Below are 19,905 nucleotides of genomic sequence, written 5' to 3' on the forward strand. Positions count from 1 at the left end.
ACAGCCTGATTTAAACCGGGGATCTTTGGCCACAGGCAGACAGTAGGAAATTCCACCAGGGGAAGGAGGAACCCAAAGGGTTCTAAAAAGCCTGCCCCCTAACTGTCAGGTTAGTCTGACAATCAGCAAGACTGGGAGGAAGACCTGAAGCGGTCACAGGGGTTGATGGATCAGCAGTGCTAATAGGGAGCAAGGAATGGTGGGAGCTGAGGAACACCTAGAGAGTGGGAACATGTGTCTGGAGGGACAATCTGGGTCGTGGGAAGTGGAGAAGGACTGCCAGAGATGCTTGGGGATGAGTTTAGACTTAATTATCTTTTACTTTTTAGTTTTTGTGTATGAGTTTTTCTCCCCATGTGTATGTCTGGACATCACTTGTATGTCTGGTGCATACTGGCTGGAAGATGGAATTTGATCCCCACGTGGAGCAACCAGTGCTCTTAGCCACAGAGCCATCTCTCCAGCCCCTAAACTTAATCTTTAAGATCATGCAAGCTGAGAGGATTTATCTTTCCAGTTAGAAGAGGTAGAATAAATCCCAGGGACACCAAGATGGTAGCTTGAGCAATAACGCAGCAAGAGGTATTGGTCTCTCAGGGATGGGCGTGAGATGAGGCAGTAGGGAGCAAAGGATACAGGAGAAGGCTTCAGAGGGAGGGATGGCCCAAGCTTGCTCACTGACAGTACAAGAAATGCCAAGGACAGAAAAGCCAGTGTCCATCATACACAACAAACAGACAAAGAAGCCAGTGAGAAACAAAGCCAAGTAGTTTTTTGTTTTGTTTTGTTTTGGGGGATTTTGTTTGTTTGCTTGTTTGTTTGTTTTACTTACATCAGGGGTTAGCACCAACCAAAGAACATACACGGGCTGGACCTAGGCCTCCCTGCACACGTGTATCAGATGTGCAGCTTGGTCTTCATGTGGGTCCTGAACAACTGGAACGTGAGCTATCCCAAAAGCTGTTGCCTGCATGTGGGCTATATTCTTCCAGCTGGGCCACCTTGCCTGGCCTCAGTGGGAGAGGAAGCACCTACCCTCGAGAAGACTATCAGGTCAGGGGAAGGGGAAGGAAGAGAAGGGGAAGGAGGACGGGAAAAGGCTTGTGGAAGAGGGTGGCTGGAAAAGAGAACCTTGAGCAGGAGGTAAAGTGAATAAGTAAAAAATAAATGAATACGTTGAGAAAGTTTGAATGTGCCCACTAAAACTCAGATGGATGTCAGCTTCCCACTGGGAGGTTTTAGGTGGTGGGACAGCTACGCATGATCAGATCACAAGGGCAGATTGATTCGAGTGTGGCTAAAATAGTTATTAGGTTGCCACCTTGCCACAGATGGCTTTGTTATACAACACACACACTCTGGCTCACTTGATTGCTCACCATGTTGTAATCTCTGCGTTGCTAGGGAAGAAAGAGCCTCAGGAGATGCTAAGCGAGTACCAGTTCCACTCCCCAGCCTCTAGACTCGTGAACTAAAGTCAGCCCCTGCTCTTTACAATCACCCCAACACCATATTCAGTCAAAGCAACTCAAAACAAACTAGGGCAGGGAAGACAGTTAAAGAGGAACTAGAGCGGTTGTTCAGTGGTTAAGGGCACTTGTGGCTCTCACAGAGGACCCTGGGATGGTTCCTGGTACCCACACGGCGGCTCACCACCATTCATAACCCAATTTCCAGGAGATCTGATGAGCTCTTCTAACATCCCAGGCACCAGGCATGCACACGGTGCACCTACCTATACGCATGCAGGAAAAATACTCATACATATAAAATAAATGTGTGTATGAGAGAAAGAGAGACAGAGAGAGAGGGAAAGAGAGAGGGAGAGAGAGAGACAGAGACAGAGGGGGAGAGAGAGAGGAAGGGAGAGAGGGAGGGAGGGAAAGAGAGAGAAAGAAGGGGGACAGAAAAATCAGAGACTTGAATGTGAGCCGACTACAGATGAAATCTGGAAAGGGCTGATAAGTTTATTTGCTGTCATGATGGTATTGAGTGATGTGTGTTTCAGAGTCTTCGTTGCTCCCTGGGATGTTCATAAGCATTCCCAGGTAAAGTGATGGGGTGTGTGAAAGGAAGAGGAGCAAAGGGTAGAGGTAGAAATGGGGTAAAGCAGATTAGCTGCAGAAGCTGGGAGATGGTTGTGCTCTGTGTGTGTGTGTGTGTGTGTGTGTGTGTGTAAATGGATGTGCTCTGTGTGTGAGTGCGTGTGTACATAAATGATGTACTGTGTATGTGTAAATGGATGTGCTCTGTGTGTGTGTGTGTAAATGGATGTGCTTTGTGTATATATGTAAATGGATGTGCTGAGTGTGTGTGTGCATGTGTACATAAATGGATGTGCTGTGTATGTGTAAATGGATATGCTGTGTATATGTGTAAATGGATGTGCTCTGTGTGTGTATGCATGTGTACATAAATGGATGTGTGATGTACTAATGGATGTGCTGTGTGTGTATATGTGTGTACATAAATGGATGTTCTGTGTATGTGTAAATGAATGTGCTGTGTGTGTGTACATAAATGGATTGCTGTGTATGTATAAATGGATGTGCTGTGTATGTGTAAATGGATGTGCTGTGTGTGTGTGTGTACATAAATGGATGTGCTGTGTATGTGTAAATGGATATGCTGTGTGTATGCATAAATGGATTGCTGTGTGTGTATGTGTATATACATAAATTTTTCTGTAGCATAAAAATAAAATAGGCCAGGCCTGATGTTGCATACCTTTAATCCCAGTACTCAGGATATAGAGACAGATGGATTTCTTTTGAGTTTGAGGCCAGTTTTGTCTACAGTAAATTTCATGTCAGCCAGGACTATAGAGAGAGACCTTGCCTCATCTCAGTAAATAAATAAACAAACAGATAAATATACTCCCAATGAGTCTCTTGGAAGGAGCAAAGACAGTGATGGTGGCAGGACCCTTACCTTTCAGATAAGATGAACTTGCCATCCTTGAGGCTCGGAAGTTTCCTCAGGGGGTTGATCTCGATGTATTCCTTGCTATGGTGGTGACCTGGTGGGGCAGGGAGAGTCTGGGGCTTTGGAGACCCCAGAAAAATGAAAGAGAGAACTTGGGCTTCTAGAGACAAAAGCTTCCTTTTGTCCCCTGCCCTTATGACCTCCCCTCTCCAGGGATCAGTACAAGCTTTACTCGAGGCCTGAAGCCACAACTGGTGTGTCCACCTCAGCCCTAGGGGACCCAAGTGTCACCTTCACTCTCATCTTCTCTGGCTCACTCTGCCTCTCCTTTGAGGAGATTGGTCACCTGAATCCGGCAATTTGGAGAACACTGCAGATGCACCCAAGGTCCCTTGATGTCTACAGAGAACTCCACAGCACGGATGAACATTAACTGTTCCTGGCCAACTATTTGTATGAGGAAACCCTATGGGGGCTCCATCACATCTCTTCCATTTCTACAACTCCCAGTTGTCCTTTCTAGTCTAGAGCCTGTGTCTCTTCAAGCTGAACTTTTAGAGACTCCTCAATGTCTTGGATCCGAATCCACTGATGAGGATGTGGGTATGCAGGTCTGCAAAACCTTTAGTATATACTTTTTCATACTTCTTTCTTCTTTTCCTTTTTTTAATCTGTGCATGTGTGTGTGCACATGCATGAGCCAGCCATCTTGCATGCAGCATGCTAGGCAAGTGCTTCCTCACTGAGCCCAAATCCTAGTCCCAGTTTGAACAATGGGAGAGGATAAGAACAGACCAGAAGAGGGTGGGCACAGACTGTGGGAGGATGGACATAGGCTGTAGGGCAGACACAGAGGGGGTGGACACAGAGACTGAATAATGTATACACTGTTGCATGGAGTGGGTCTGTGTCCTTCACCAGTTGATAACAAGATTGGAGACCTCCAATAAGGACTAGCCTGAGAATCTGAATCTCTCTCCTTCCTTTATCCCCAAATGTCTTATTCACCCCAACAGGGAAACCATTCATTCTTGGTGACTAGCAAACGTAGACTAGATGGGCCATGGCTTGATCACCTTGGTATCTGTTTCACCTCTGCTTCCCTTGCTGACCTGTGGCCCTCAGAAACACCGCCACCATCACTGGTACCCTGGCAGAGCCTCAGGACCAGGCTTCCCGGCAATGCTAGGAACTGACCTTTTAATAGATCCACAAATTGGAAGTCAAATGGGATGCCATTCTTCCTGGCAAAGATGTAGACAGCACGGCATGGTGCTGACAGTAAGTCCATGTAGAGCTCCAGGCCCATGTTGAAATGCTTTTGGGGGGGGCCACAGTTACAGTGGGTATCCCACAGACCCAGTCTGTGGCTAGCCCGAGCACCTGGCTTCTAGGCCCTCTCCCTCCTGATCTGAGGAACCTGCATTCTGGAACTTCCTTACCTTGATGCACTTATGAGGCCAATCCCCTGGAATTCTTACAATAGCAAGGATTCTAAAGAGAGCTGGGGGTGGCAAAGGGCTGGGATAGGCTCCCACTATGTGTGTGCTCTGTGGTTTAGCCTCATAGACATCTGTCTGAGAAGGGTCCATGCTTGAGCATTCCCAGGGCCAGCTCTTCTCTGCAGAACAGGACAAGAGAGGCTTCGCAGGTCCAGAACGAGAAAAGGACAGAGACTGAGTTTGCATAGCCTGGAGTAAGGACTGAAGTATCCATGGGTAAATGCACTCGGAAACGTGATTAGGAAAGGATTGGAAATAGGTAGTCAGTGTATCTTGGACTTTGAGTGTCCTCTGTAGGCCATGACTTAAAGGTATAGTTCCTGGGAGCAGGGGGTGGGAGTGGGGGCTTTAAAAGGTGGAGTCTAGAGAATTGGCAGTGGTAGACAGTTTAGGTTGTAGCATATAGAAAGCCCAGGTTCCATCCCTAGTACTGAATGTAATAAAGAAAGATAAGGTTTACCAGGTGGTGGTGGCGCACATCTTTAATCCCAGCACTTGGGAGGCAGAGGCAGGTGGATTTCTGAGTTTGGGAGGCCAGCCTGGTCTACAGAGTAAGTTCCGGGACAGCTAGGGCTACACAGAGAAACCCTGTCTTGAAAAAACAGAAGAAGAAAAAAAGAAAGAAAGAAAGAAAGATGAGGTTTGATAGGAAGCACTAGTTCATGGTGGACACTTTCTTGAAGGATTAGAAGGTGTTGGCTCATGGGAGACATTTCCTTGAAGGGGACTATGGAATGGTTGTCTCTTTTTTCTTTTTCTTCCTGGTCATGAGGTCAACAGTTCTCTTTGCAGCACATACATCCCACCATTGCTAATCCTGCCACCAGAGGCTTGGAAGCAAAGGGCTCACCCACACAGGCATGGCCCTAGCCCTTTAAAGTTTTAAGCCAAAATAACCTTTTTTCCTTTAAAAAAAATTTAGGGGCTGGAGAGATGGTCCAGTGGTTAAAAAGCACTGGCTGTTCTTCTAGAGGTCCTGGGTTCTAACCCCAGCACCCACATAAAGGTTCACATCCATCTGTAACTCTAATCCCAGAATATCTGATGTCCACTTCTGGCCTCCATGGTCACCAGGCATGCACATGGTGCACAGACAAACATGTAGGCAAAACACATATATTTTTTTATTTCAACATTTTTATCTTAAAAGTATGTATATATGGAAGAGTGCATGCATAAGTGTAGTAGAATCATTTTAAGCTTAACCCCAACTATCTTACAAATAAATGAGACTCAGACTTTGGTTATTTTATTTGGCTTTGACAGTTATGGGGTGGGGGTGGCTAACCTCTAAAGATTTATTTATTTATTATATCTAAGTACACTGTAGCTATCTTCAGACACACCAGAAGAGGGCGTCAGATCTCATTACGGATGGTTGTAAGCCACTATGTGGTTGCTGAGATTTGAACTCTGGACCTTCAGAAGAGCAGTCGATGCTCTTAACCACTGAGCCATCTCTCCAGCCCGGTGGCTAACCTCTAATCTAATCTTCTAACTGATGGCCTGGCTACCTCCCCATTGGTGTACCCCAGATACTCGCGGCTTCTCCTGGCCATGTGCTCATTGTCCATCTTCCCTCATGGCTACTTCCACTCTGCTGCCTCTTCCTCCTTCCCCTTTGGTCTCACTCCTCCAACCAGGTCACTCCAAACCCTCCTACCTCTAATCCATCCAATAATAATTGGCTGTAGCCAATTTTACTTAACCAGTAGTTTTAAACCAAGGAACAAGGTTTGCACCACAAAAGCTTGTATACATGAAAAGTCACTCCTAGGTCTAGACCTTTGGGTCTAGAGTCTAGCATTACAAGACATAGCAACAGACCACACCTCAACAGATGCGTGAAGATACCTACAAAATCCAGAGGTCAGAATAGGAGACCCCTAGAGCTGGAGCTACAGGTGGTTGTGGGCTAGCCAACAGGAACTTGAACTCTGCTCCCATGCAAAAGCAATGCACACCACCAAGTGCTGAACCGTCTCTCCAGCTCCCCTTTCTTCTTTATAAGTTAACTGTCTAGGGTATTTAGTTACAGTGATAGACGCTAAAATACCAGAGGAGTTCAGGGAACAAAGGGGAAACACCTAGGATGCTCAGAGTGTGGCCCACCAGACTGTACCATGCATAAGCCCAGAAGTTTCCTGGCCTCAATTAAAGCATCATAGACCACACTGTGCACCTTAGCAGCTACGAAAGAAGGCTAATAGAGATCTACAATGAGGCAACATATGGCTTTAGGCTATACGGTTATATTAGTTAATTTCCTTTTGGCTGCAATAAAATGCTTGGGCGAACAAGGTAGGGAAGCAGGAAAGGTTAATTTGGTCTCAGCCCAGCATGGTGGAAATCTATGGGGGGCAGTGTCGTGAGGCAGCTGGTTATATTACTTCTGGGGTCAGAAACAAGAGAGTTCTAAATGCTACTGCAAATGTCACCTTTATTGTCATCCAGTTCAGGACCCAAGCCCAAAGAATGACACTACTCACTTTCTTAAAAAAGATTTATTCATTTATTTTATGTATATGAGTACAATGTAGCTGTACAGATGGTTGTGAGCCATCATGTGGTTGCTGGGAATTGAATTCAGGACCTCCGCTTGTTCTGGTCAATCTCCGCTTGCTCTGGCCCCAAGATTGATTGATTGATTGATTGGTTGATAGATAGATAGATTGATTTGGTTTTTCGAGACAGGATTTCTCTGTATAGCCCTGGCTGTCCTAGAACTCACTCTGTAGACCAGGCTGACCTTGAACTTAGAAAACCACCTGTCTATGCCTCCCAAGTGCTGGGACTAAAGGCATGTGCCTCCACTGCCCAGCTGATTTATTTATTATATCTAAGTACACTGTAGCTGTCTTCAGACATACCAAAAGAGGGCATCAGATTTCATTACGGGTAGTTGTGAGCCACCATGTGGTTGCTGGAATTTGAACTCAGGACCTTTGAAAGAACAGTCAGTACTCTTAACCGCTGAGTCATCTCTCTTACTGCTCACTTTCAAGTGGGTCTTCCCATGTCAGTGAACTCAATCAAGATAATCCCTCACAGGCATGGCCCGAGACCTGTCTTCTAGGTGACTCTAGATCTTGTCAAGTTGAGAAGGACAACGATCTTGGAAGAAGCCCTGTCTTTTCTATGCCTCCTCACTTCCCGGGAGGACATGTGGATCAGGAGAGATTTCAGAGCATGTTTGTAATGGACAGTTACCACACATGGCAGAAAGCAAGCTACTTCTTCAATGAAGCTGCTGTACCGGTGGAGGGTCCCGCCAAGCCTTCTGGCTTCTCTGTGGCTGTCGTATGAACTTGCGGACCTCCCGGACTACTCCAGCTCCCAGCGTGATCTGCCCGTGGGTCTAACAGCCAGCTGTGGTCAAGCTTTGAAGAGACTCTATCACTGCTGGCAGATGGGTGGGAAGGCCTCTCTTACATTTGATCTATGAATACCACTCTACCTACCGGGGAGACCTACTCAGTAGCCAGGAAGGTCCTGGCTGCTTGAGTCACTTATGTTGTTGTTGTGGGGCTGGTCTCAGCCTTCTTGATAGCTGTTGGCCCTGCACAGTAACTATGGCTTCTCAGTGAGAAGGGCCAAAGAGACTGGACTAAGAGAGCAGTTTACCCTGGCTCCTTGACCCTCTCTGCCTGTCTTCCTCGCTTACCAACAGTCAGTGATATGCATTGGGGGCTCAATGTTTAGAAATCTTCTGAGGATCCTTGGAGAAAACGTTTTCTGTGATTGATTGATGATATCTATTCAGGGCAAGGAAAGGAAAGCAGTCAGTATATGTACCAACTGGTACCCTCCATCACTTGCAGTCCTGGCCCTTGCCCCAGTCTGCAGGACAGACTTGAGGAGGTCTGATGGTTGATATATGCTTGGCCCAGGGAGTGGCACTGTTGGGAGGTATAGCCTTGTTGAAGTAAGTGTGTCTCTGTCAGTGTGGGCTTTAAGACCCTCCTCCTAGCTGCCTGGAAGTCAGTCTTCCACGAGCAGCCTTCAGATGAAGATGTAGAACTCTCAGCTCCTCCTGCACCATGCCTGCGTGGATGCTGCCATGCTTCTACCTTGATGATCATGGACTGAACCTCTGAACCTGTAAGCCAGCCTCAATTAAATGGTGTCCTTTATAAGACTTGACTTGGTCATGGTGTCTGCGCACAGCAGTAAGACCCTCACTAAGACAGCAGGCTTACTTTGTAGGAGTGGATGCTGTTGGCAGGTGACAGGTGATGGTGACATTCTGTACAGCAAGTACTCGCTGATGGGGTAGACAGTACATAGCTTGTAGCTCAGCAGCATATCACTCTCTGGAACCCGAGGCTTAGGTATATTCGGATGACTATTCTATGACAAGGTCTCACTATGTGGTCCTGGCTGGCCTGGAACTCACTATGCAGGCCAGACTGCTATCAAATTCAAAGATCCACCTGCATCCACCTCTCCACCCCACCAGATGCTGGGACTACATGCATGTGTTGCCACCCTCCCTATTTGTTTTGTTTTGTTTTGTTCTGTTGCTGTGACAAAATACCTGATGAAAGCATGTTAAAGAAGGAAAGGTTGGGGCTGGAGAGATGGCTCAGCGGTTAAGAGCACTGACTGCTCTTCCGGAGGTCCCGAGTTCAATTCCCAGCAACCACATGGTGGCTTACAACCATCTGTTATGGGATCTGATGCCCCTTTCTGGTGTGTCTGAAGACAGCTACAGTGTACTCATATACATAAAATAGATAAGGAGGAAGGAGAGATTCAAAATCTTCAGCCATAAAAATAAAGGCCTTTTATTTGGTTTTCTATGCCACTACAAGAACATCTGGACAATACTTCGGTGTCAGCAGAGCCTGTGACCATGCCGCCATGTCTACTAAACTAGGGGGCTAGATGCAGGAGCCAGGCTCCTCCCCAGGCTCTGGGAGCAGCTTCAGGTCAAGGGGTCACCTTCTTGTAGGTAATGTGAAGATGCTGAGTCATTGGCTGTGTAGTGGTTGCCATAGAGACCGTCTGTTCAAGTTTGCCTTCAGAATTCAGCCTGAATTTCTGCGTGATCTGCTCCACATGGGGCTCCTTGGCAAAGGAGATTCTGGAGATGGAATGGGATGAGACACACAGCTCCTGCCCATTCACTTCACCCTCCTCCACTTCCACAATACCTGTGTTCTGGGCACTGACAAAGGCCACCTTGTTGGTGTCAGGCTTGAGGCGGATGAAGCCACACTCTCTGTGCGTTGGCTTGTGTGTTTCTGGATGGAAGGAGTTGAATGAGAAGTTGAGCATGGTCTGACCCACATGGGAGATGTGCACCTCCTCCAGGTACTGGAAGGGCTGCAGTGTCAGAAAGGTACCAACTCCCATTGGGTCTGACAGCCAAGGTACCCAGCATCCGGGACAATGGCTCCACCACTGGATTCAGCTTGGGAGGCTCATGGCTTGGGGGGCAACAGGCCATTTAGGTAGGGGAGGTAGGGGAGATTTGCTCTTCTCAGCTCATCCAGCTTCTCCCACAGCTTGCGCACCTGGCTGTCAGATCTGCTGACCCTCTGCCGAAGGCTCTTTAGCTCTCCATTCTTCTTCTCAACCTGCTCCTGCAGGCAGCATACCTGGCTCTTGTTCTGCCGAGCAGAGAAGCAGTAGGAGTGCAGGGAGTCGATGAGCTTGTAGGCCCCCGAGGCCAACAGGATGACCTCATTGATGGACATGGGACTGGCATCACTCTGCTCACTCTGCACGGCTTCTGCTGCTGGCTCGGGGGTTACATCACTCGGAGGGGCAGAGGGGCTCTGGGAAGCCTTTTGAGGGGTTGTTGTAAGTGAGGAACTTGGGGGACTCTGGGCCACACTATTCCCACTGCACCTTGGCTCCATATCTCTCTTCAGCCTCTTTTGGTCCATGGGTTCTCGAGGGACAGATGGCCTCTCTTGAGTGTGCTTGGAGGAGAAACTATATGAATGAAGTGAGCCAATGAACTTACAAGCTCCAGACCCTGGGGGTGTGAAGTCGTCCATGGAAATGCCATTCCTGTCTGCCCCCTCTGTGTCGGCAGAAGAAGAGGCCTCTGTAGAAGGAGAGGAAAGAGAGGCATATTCTGGCTCACAAGTTGAGCGTGAAGTCAGAGACTACACAGGCCAGGTGGCAGGAATATGAACATCTGGTTTCACTGTGGCCACAGCCAGAGCAGAAAGAGATAAATCACCTTCTTTTCTTCTTTTTCTTCTTTTCACACTGTCTTGGACCCTACCTGATGAGGTCAAGGCACTCATATTTAGGAAATCCCTTTACAGATTCACCAAGAACCTGTGTTTCCTAGATATTTCTAAATCCAAGTTGACGACGGGATTAACCAGCAAACAGAAAGGGAGTTGGGACTCGTCCTCCAACACTACCTGGGCTGAACTCACACCCAAACATTTAACCAGGTTCTCCACAGCTCTACCATCAGGGGAGGAACCCTGCCACTGCTTCCTTCCTGTCTGTGCCGCATCTTTACTTGCTCCGCTTCCAGCCTCCCAGGAAAGGCTCACTGCCACTCAACGTCTCCTTCTGCTTTCTCCCTGGACCACATTCAGGCGGGTATTTCCCCTGGCAGGGGCGCAGGTCTGTCCTCTGTCTGGGCCTCCCTCCTTCCTGTTAGCATCTTTACTCCACAGGAGGGAAACAGCCCTTCCCTGTGGCATCATGGGAATTTCTGAAATTCAAGTCTGGTCACTTCGCCCCTCCATGTCGCACAGTCTCTCAGTGTGCTCATCGTGGTCACGGCCTGGGCACCTGTGTGGGAAGCTGGGCTGTGGGCAGCAGAGTCACTGTGGACCTGGAAGACAGCTCTTGTGTGCAAAGGGAGCCAGGGTTTGTCTTCCACTGGAGGGTGTAGGGTTGAATAGGGTGTGAGGCTGGCTGCAAGCGGAGTCACCTAGGCCTTCCTGGGCTCCTAGCCAAGACCTCCTGGGAAGCTGGCAGGACCCCATTCTGAAACCCGAGGAAGGAAGAGTCACTCTCTGGCCCACACACATAGAGTTTGGCCATGCTTCTTACAGGTTCTGCAGCCTACCATTGGTTGGGATTTTGGGAAATGGACACCCCCACTCACACACACACACACACACACACACACACACACACACACATTCATACTGTGTGTGGTTCATGGTTTCAGGAATAGCTCATGGTTCAACTGGGTGAGTGAAGAACGCCCCCCCACACACACACACATCCTTTTGTCACTCTGACTGTGTCAAGCAAGATCACTCTGCTGGCCAGTTTATGCCAACTTGACACAAGCTAAAGTCACCAGAGAGGAGGGAGCCTCAGTAGAGAAAATGTCTCCATAAGATCAGGATGTAAGCAAGCCTAAAGCACATTTTCTTAATTAGTGATTGATGGGGGCAAGGCCCCAGCCTACTATGGGTAGTGCCATCCCTGAGCTGGGGGGTCCTAGGTTCTAAAAGAAAGCAGACTGAGCAAACCAGTAAGCAGCACTCATGCCATCATGGTCTTGGCTTTTGTATTAGCTCCTGTCTCCAGGTTCCTGTCCTGTTTGAGTTCTCATCCTGACTCCCTGGGATGATGATCTGTGATGTGGATGTGTAAGCTGAATAGCCCTTCCCTCCCCTACCTTGCTTTTTTGGTCATGGTGTTTCATCACAGCAATAGTGACCCCTAACTAAGACAGTCACGGTGACCAAGTAACAGGATTGTGGCTACTGTCCCTGGAATGAGGAACCAGGACACAGGTGCAGGGCTGAAACCTGGCTAGGCCCCAGGCTCTGCCCTGGAAGCCATGGGGAAAACAACCAAAGAGCTGTTCCAAAGTGGAGGAGGTGGGCATAGGCATAGAGCCAGAGTTGGCCCAGAGCCCAGGCAAACAGAATCTGGCTCAGAAAGGCAGGCAGGCACGCTCAACAGAGCAAGGGGTCACTCACTAAGGCCTGCTGGGTAGGAATCTGGGCCCTGGTCTGGCATGCTCACATGTGCCAGAATCCCCTAGCCCACATTGCCAGGGCCTGTCTCTGATTCATCAACCCTGACAAGCTCCCCATTGCTTAGAAACCAATGCCCTCTCCACAGTATGTAGGTTCACTGACTTCCTGAGGAGAGGTTCTGTTTGACCAGATAGGTCAGTGATTGACAGACCAAAGAAATGATTCTACCTGAGTCTAGCTTGGTGGGGAATGGGTTTCCTGGGGTTACTTGCAGGACCATGGATAACCCAACCGTCATGGTATTACTGAAAGATCCATCCGTCTTAGGGATTTCTATTGTTGCAATGAAACACTCTGACCAGAAAACAAGTTGGGGGAGGGGAGCATTTATTTGGCTTATACTTCCACCTTGCTGCTCATCAGCACAGGAAGCTGACACAAGGACTCAGGGCAGAAACTCAAGCAGGATGGGAAGCTGGAGGCAGGAGCTGATACATGGAGGAGCGCTGCTTACTATCTTGCTTCTCATAGAACCTGCTTTCTTATAGAACCCACCACCCAAAATGGGCTGCTTTCTTTTAGAACCACCACCCTCACGGATCACTAATTGAGAAAATGCCTTACAGCTGGATCTCATGGAGGCATTTCCTCAACGGAGGCTCCTGCCTGTGATAACTTCAGCTCGTGTCAAGCTGACACAAAACCAGCCAGTACAACTGACCCCTTGCCAAGGTGACACACAAACACATTACTATTAAGCCACAACCCTTCCTTTCTTATCCATCCCCAAGAACTCACCTTGAAAACATAAATACCTTTAAAAGTCCCACAGTCCTGTCACGTTCAAACACGTTAAATTTTCAGCCCCTTTAAAAATAGCCAATTTCTGGGGGGCTGGAGAGATGGCTCAATGGTTAAGAGCACTGACTGCTCTTCCAAAGGCCTTGAGTTCAATTCCCAGCAACCACATGGTGGCTCACAACTATCTATAATGTGATCTGATGCCTCCTTCTGGTCTGTCTGAAAATAGCTACAGTGTATCATACACAAAATAAATCTAAAAAAATAAAATAAAATAACCAATTTCTTTTAAAAATCCAAAGTCTTTTAAAATTCAAAGTCTCTCAATTGTGAGCCCCAGTAAAGTCAAAAATAAACCAAATAAACCTTACCTCAAGGGGGAAAAAATCAGGGGCAATCAAATCAAAGCAAAATCAAATGCCAACCACCCAACGTCTGGGATCCTTTCACAATCTTCTGGACTCCTGAGAATGTCGCTGAGGTGGACGGTCCTTGAAATTTGGCTGGATTTATCTCCCATCCTCTGATACGCATATGTGTTACCAATGAGTCTAAAGTGGTGGCTCCCTCCCGCTCACTTGGTTCAGTCAGCATAACGTCATCAATATAGCGCACCAATGCGATATTTTGTGGAAGAGACAGACGGATCAAGATCCCTTCTAAGTTATGACCCACGTCAGGAGAGTTAATTGAATCCTTAAGGCAAAACTATAATGGTAGGCTAATGGCCTTGCCGTCTCCAGAAGCAAATTGCTTCTGGAGGTTCCTTATGGACAACTACCGGGAAGGGGAGGGGGGCATTTACTGCATGAACAGCTGCATACCAGGTACCAAGAGAGGTAGTGACTTGCTCAAATGACAGTACATCCGGTACAGCAGCTGCAGTCAGAATCACTACCCGATTTAGTTTTTGATAGTCGACCGACTGTCATTTTCCATGATCCATCTGTCTTCTGCACTGGCCAGATAGGAGAGTTAAAGGGAGATGTGGTGGGAACCATCACCCCTGCATCTTTCAAGTCCTTGACGGTGGCACTAATTTCTTCAGTTCCTCCAAGGCATGCGATACTGTTTCTGATTCACTTCTTCCACTTAGCACAGCCCTAAACAGCATAGCCCTCATGCCAGGGGTCAGATCTGTCACAGCGATAACCCACAATCCTGGGGCCAACATGTTTTAGGGTATCTATAGCTACAACAAAACACCATGACCGAAAAGCAACTTGGGGAGGAAAGGGTTTATTTGGCTTATCCTTCCATATTGCGGTTCATTCTTGAAGGATGGGAACTCAAACAGGGCAGGATCCCGAAGGCAGGAGCTGATAGAGATGCCGTGGAGGAGTGTTGCTTACTGGTTTCCTTCACCCGGCTTGCTCAGCCTGCTCTCTTACAGAACCTAGGACTACCAGCCCAGGAACAACACCACCCACCATGGTCTGGGCCCTCCCCCATTGAACACTAAATGAAAAAATTGCCCTACAGCTGGATCTCATGGAGGCATTTCCTCAAGTGAGGCTCCTTCCTCTCCTCTCTGATGACTGTAGCTGTGTCAAATTGACACAAAAGCAGCCAGTACACCATCCCAGCATGGGTGACCACATACAAAAGCTGCATCATGCAGGAGCTCTCTGCAAAACCTGTAGGCACCTTTGCAGGCTGACTTATTGGCTGAAATAGTTTGCTGTTATTTTAGCCTTAAGGAGGGGCCTTTAGCTTTTTATTTAGTAGGTTTCATGTACTTCCTGTGCCTTACAGGTCTCCCTCATACTTACAGGATGGAATGATTCTTTCAATCCGGAAGAAAGACTTAAACAATAATGGCTCCAAAACCAGTCCTCACCTGGCTTCAATTCTTGCCCAGTGCCAAGTCCACTTTCACCTCTTAACACAGGAGCTGTCCTGGGACTACGGTTGCTGGAAACGAGGAGGTAGCAAGAGACCACATGCAGAGCCCTCCAGCATCACAAAGCTTTCCCTCCTCTTAGGGCACCAGTGGGATTTGAGATTATTTTGGGGGAGTCTTTCCTGCATTCTTCTTGTCGGGTAGACTGGGATCCTGTGGACCTAACCATGGTCTCAGGAAGAGAAAACCAAAGGTGGCTAAGAGGGTGGTCACACACCAGACATTCTGGCCTGAAAGGCACAGAATAAACCAGAGCATCAAGCTCACTGAGATAAGCAGGTTAATGTTAAGATCCCTGTCCTGTCAAAGTGATACCTGCTGCCATACTCAAGAAGTGCTGTATCTCATGGAGGTCCGTGCCAGCCGTGAGCCCTCCTGTGAAGAACTTGCTAGTTCCCGGGACATGATTCAAAGGTGATGCCTAGAGATCTGAGCAACCCCATTCCCAGAAGCCTGATTTCTAAGGGCCTTTTCTTTAACACCCATGCGTCTTCCTATGGGTTCTTGAGCTCTAGGAATGCTGTTGAGGTTTGATCTTTTGATATGTATTGTAATAGTAAATATTGGCCTCCAACACCTGGTTGCTCCTGGGAACAAGAGACTCCACATGTACAATGTGACCTTGCTCTTTAATGTAAAACTATTGGTTAAATGAAGATGCTCACAGCTAACAGTTGGGCAGAAGAGACACAGGCAGGGTTTGGGATTCCCAGGCTTGGGGTCTGAGGAGACCACAAGGAGAGGAAGAAAGGTGGGGAGAGAAGCAGACGCCATGGGGTAAGAGTCTTGAAATCATGGCCATGAGGGCTGGCCAGCTGGAGCCAGCCCAGATGAATCGTAGTAACTAACAACACGGGGTTATCGATAGCAAAGGAGATTTGAATAGCATAGAGGGCAGATATCTGCCCAGCTTTAGTGCTGATAAATTAAGAGTTGAGTGTATTTTTTTTTCTGCGAAATCGATAATCAGAGGCGGGGTAGAAGCTTCTGATTGAGATTAAATATTTTCCACGGTAGAATCCTGACTTTCTGCACTGATGACCTCTGTGATAAGCTAGCTATCTTTGCAGCATGTTAATAGCTTGCTAATCATTTTTCCTCCCATTTTCCATTGTATAGGAATACTGTCACTTGGTTGTAGAAATCAGAGGACAGTTTGAAGCACTTGCTTCTACCTAGGCTTTGGTGATAGAACACAGGCCAACAGCCTTGGCTGTAAGTATGCTCATAGGCTGAGCCATCTGGTTGATCTTTTAATTTTATTTATTTATTTATTTATTTTGGTTTTTTGAGACTGGGTTTCTCCGTGTAGCCCTGCTGACCAGGCTGGCCTCGAACTCAGAAATCCCCCTGCCTCTGCCTCCCAAGTGCTGGGATTAAAGGCGTATGCCACCACTTCCCAGCTGACCTCTTAATTCTTAATGTTAAATCCTTTCTGTTGTGAGTTCTCGCCCATGGACACACATGGAGGTTTACATAACAATGTAAATAAATCCCACTGTTTGTTGTTATTTGGAAACTATCTGAAGAGATAAAAATGTTTACCCAAAGACATCTTATATTCTTACACTTCAAAGACCAAGTCTTGTAAAACATCGTCTATAACCCAGAACGGTTTGTTATAATAAATTGTTTTGCCTGTGTAATAATTTTATGTGGATTGTTATGTGACTTTTCTTTGATTAACCATAATGTTTTACTGAGTCATAATTTTATTCTATACATAATATAGGGCAATGTAATAAAACAATAACTATTCCTTAAAATATTCAGACTCTATATTATAATAAAATATACGTGTCTTCCAGCTTTTGATTGTTTTTTTTGTGTGTGTTACTGGTTATTTTTTAAGATTTATTTATTTATTATATATAAGTACACTGTAGCTGTCTTCAGACACAGCAGAAGAGGGCATCGGATCCCACTACAGTTGGTTGTGAGCCACCATGTGGTTGCTGGGATTTGAACTCAGGACCTTCGGAAGAGCAGTCAGTGCTCTTAACCGCTGAGCCATCTCTCCAGCCCCTGTTTTTGTTTTTGTTTTCAACACTTGTTTATGTATTATTGATTTGGGTCTCCTATTGGTTGTGCATACAGTATTTCAAGAGAAGCATGCTAAGGATAGCTGGTGTCCCTTTTGAGCAAAGCTCCTCCCAGAGCTAGAGAGGGAGTCAGGAAAAAAGTCTGGGGCAAGATAAGATGATAATAATAATTAAAAAAAAAAAAAAGAGGCAAAATACAAAACGCATCTTTATTGCTGGTCAGACCACTCAGGGGATCCTAGCAATTCGAAGCTGCATGCCGGCATGGGCCTCCGGAGGGGGGACTGGCAACGTTTTCTTGGCCGCCTGTCCCAGGATGCTCAGGATGGGGGTATGAGCCTCCTGACACAGCTCAGCGCCCAGGAACGCCTCCACCCTCTCTCGCCATGCTGTCAATTGAGGCCGTCCCTCAAACAGGTTATAGCCAAGAGCCACCGGCTGTAGGGAACAAAGATGTGAAAAGCAGAGAGATACTGCCATTGCAGGCAGCTCAGCGCAAGCATCTTAGACACAGCCCCACGGGAGGTCTGGGGCATCGAGATCAGATCCAGGACCTGACAGCAGCCAGAAGCTGCCTCACTGCCCCACCCCACCTAGACAAGAAACAAGCCAGGTAAAGTTCCCCTCTATAGTTCTGGCTTTTCCCAGACCACAGTGCGTAGGACTTAAGGAAGTGGCAAAAAGAAGAGTCCCACCCTTAGCTACTACTACCCCACCAGCCGGTCTCCTACCTGCATCAACTCCTCCAGAGACATGAGATCCGCTAGGGTCACCTGCTGGCCAGCAAGGAAGGCCCTGTCCCTGAGGAACTTGTCCTCCAGACGTTGCAGAGCCAGGACGATACTATTTCTGTTCCGTTCCATTTTCTCCTCGGGAACCTGGACCCCAATGAGTGGCCCCAACACCTGGCACAACAGACAGGCTCAGTGTACGAGCCTGACTCTGACCAGGTGCCCAAGGTTCAGCCCCTCCCGAGAACCCTGGATACCTTGCTCCACAGGAGCACTCCAAAGGTGCCACGGATGTTGTCGGCATGCCAGCCTAGGTATTCGTGGACTTGGGCACGGGCCTGTAGGTCAGCCGGGTACCAGTGGTCCGCCACCTGGTACTTAGAACTCAGGTAAATCAAGATGGCTGAGCTGGGGACCACAGGAAGAAGGGCCATAAGGATCGTGGGAAGAGGGGATTTGAGGACCTTGGCTGTTTCCCATTCCTCGGCGGGGGGCCTTGAGAATTCTCACGTTTGAAGTACTCTCCTCTGGGCTTACCACCTGACTCTTGCCTGTCCCCAGAACCTTTCTTCTCTGCAGTGTTGTGCATGGAGCCCAGGGACAGACAGACAGACACAGACAGATACAGACACAGACACAGACACAGACACAGACACACACACACACACACACACACACACACACACACACAGCAAGAGCTCTGCCCCTTCCTTTTGATGTTGTAGACACTGCCAGATCTTATTCTTTTCTCCTCCTCCTTCTTCTCCTTCGTTTTTTCGAGACAGGGTTTCTCTGTGTAGCACTGGCTGTCCTGGAACTCACTCTGTAGACCAGGCTGGCCTCGAACTCAGAAATCCACCTGCCTCTGCCTCCCGAGTGCTGGGATTAAAGGCGAGCGCCACCAGCTAGCTCCGCTAGCCAGATCTTCTTATCTTCGCGGTTTTTTTGTTTTGTTGTTGTTGTTGTTTGTGGTTTTTTTGTTTTTGTTTTGTTTTTGAGCTCTCTGCCCCTAGACTCTAATGGGAGAACCAGACAATCTCTGAGCCCTGACCCTTTCTCTGGTGTCCGGGGCCAAGCTTTGGCAGATTAAACAGGACATCTGGGAAGTTAGAAGCTCTATTTGGTTTGGTTTTGGTTTTGGTTTTTTGAGACAGGGTTTCTCTGTGTAGCCCTGGCTGTCTTGGAACTCACTCTGTAGACCAGGCTGGCCTCGAACTCAGAAATCCGCCTGCCTCTGCCTCCCAAGAGATTGGATTAAAGGCGTGCGCCACCCCCAACCCCACCCCCACCCCCACCCCCGCCGGAGAAGCTCTTCTTAGTCCTTTGTTGAATCTACATTTTCTTTTTCTAACCCTCGACAATCATCCCCTCGTCTCCTTCCAATACCACTCAATCAGGGTAGAGAGGCCTAGAGGTGGGATGGGGATCCAGCAGATGAAACAGGCTAGATCAGCCCGGTAGTCTTCCTGGCCTCCTTCCCACCCGGTCCGCTCTAGCCACGCCCCGTCACGGCCTTGGGTCAGTCAGCCAGGGCCTCGCCCCCCACTCCATGCCCGCCCAACCGAAGCGGGCGACCAAAGGAAGCCGGAGGAGAGAGTGGGGGCTCTGGGTTTATTTACAGCTGCACCTTTCGGTCAACACGAAGCTTCCGTCTTTGAGGACAGGAACTTTCTTTAAGCAGTTCACCTGGGAGAATTGCTCGCTCAAGTGCTGCCCTGGGAAGGAAGAAACCAGAAAATGTGTGCAAGGGCTCAGGCAGTATTCTTTCCTATATCCCGCCCCCCTCGATTTGCAAACCAAAGCAAGGTCGAAGCGGCCAAGATCCTGGTGGGCCGGGGACCAGCGGCATGGAGGTGGCTCAGCTATGTGTCTCTTTCCTGCAAAGTCTCCGGGATTTTGTGAATCTAAACACTGCGTGCCTTCAAAGCAGGAGCTGTGGGAATCTTTCATATTTTTTTTCTGCCCCACGTCCCAGGACTGAAAGTCTCCCTTTGTCAGAGCGGAAGTTACGTTTAAAGAGGGCTCTGAACTGACTAAGACCACTTCAAAGAGAGCAGAGCATTCCTGGGTGGACAGCGCTGG

General features: G+C 48.0%; 2 protein-coding genes and 1 pseudogene across 6 annotated transcripts in view; all 3 read right to left on the minus strand.

Annotated features, from left to right (window-relative positions):
• The window catches only part of LOC116075114 (glutathione S-transferase theta-4), an 8,340-nt gene extending 3,980 nt beyond the window's left edge, over nucleotides 1-4,360 (minus strand). The window contains exons 1-2 of the mRNA XM_031348125.1: nucleotides 4,123-4,360; nucleotides 2,932-3,019 (exon numbers count right to left, since the gene is read on the minus strand). Coding sequence (XP_031203985.1) covers nucleotides 2,932-3,019; nucleotides 4,123-4,234 — 200 coding nt within the window. The 5' untranslated portion in view covers nucleotides 4,235-4,360. The remainder of the gene's footprint in view (nucleotides 1-2,931; nucleotides 3,020-4,122) is intronic.
• A 4,987-nt stretch (nucleotides 4,361-9,347) lies between these two features.
• LOC116074418 lies at nucleotides 9,348-12,644 on the minus strand (annotated as a pseudogene).
• Nucleotides 12,645-17,285: 4,641 nt separating this feature from the next.
• Nucleotides 17,286-19,905, minus strand: part of LOC116075218 (glutathione S-transferase theta-2) — a 6,062-nt gene continuing 3,442 nt past the window's right edge. For all 5 annotated transcript variants that reach the window (XM_031348255.1, XM_031348253.1, XM_031348251.1 and 2 more), the window contains exons 3-6: nucleotides 19,451-19,538; nucleotides 18,081-18,231; nucleotides 17,824-17,997; nucleotides 17,286-17,530 (exon numbers count right to left, since the gene is read on the minus strand). In XM_031348255.1, the coding sequence (XP_031204115.1) occupies nucleotides 17,321-17,530; nucleotides 17,824-17,997; nucleotides 18,081-18,231; nucleotides 19,451-19,538 (623 nt within the window). In that variant the 3' untranslated portion in view covers nucleotides 17,286-17,320. The remainder of the gene's footprint in view (nucleotides 17,531-17,823; nucleotides 17,998-18,080; nucleotides 18,232-19,450; nucleotides 19,539-19,905) is intronic.

The sequence above is a fragment of the Mastomys coucha genome, unplaced genomic scaffold (assembly GCF_008632895.1).
Source record: "Mastomys coucha isolate ucsf_1 unplaced genomic scaffold, UCSF_Mcou_1 pScaffold3, whole genome shotgun sequence".
In the NCBI taxonomy this organism is placed as follows: domain Eukaryota; kingdom Metazoa; phylum Chordata; class Mammalia; order Rodentia; family Muridae; genus Mastomys; species Mastomys coucha.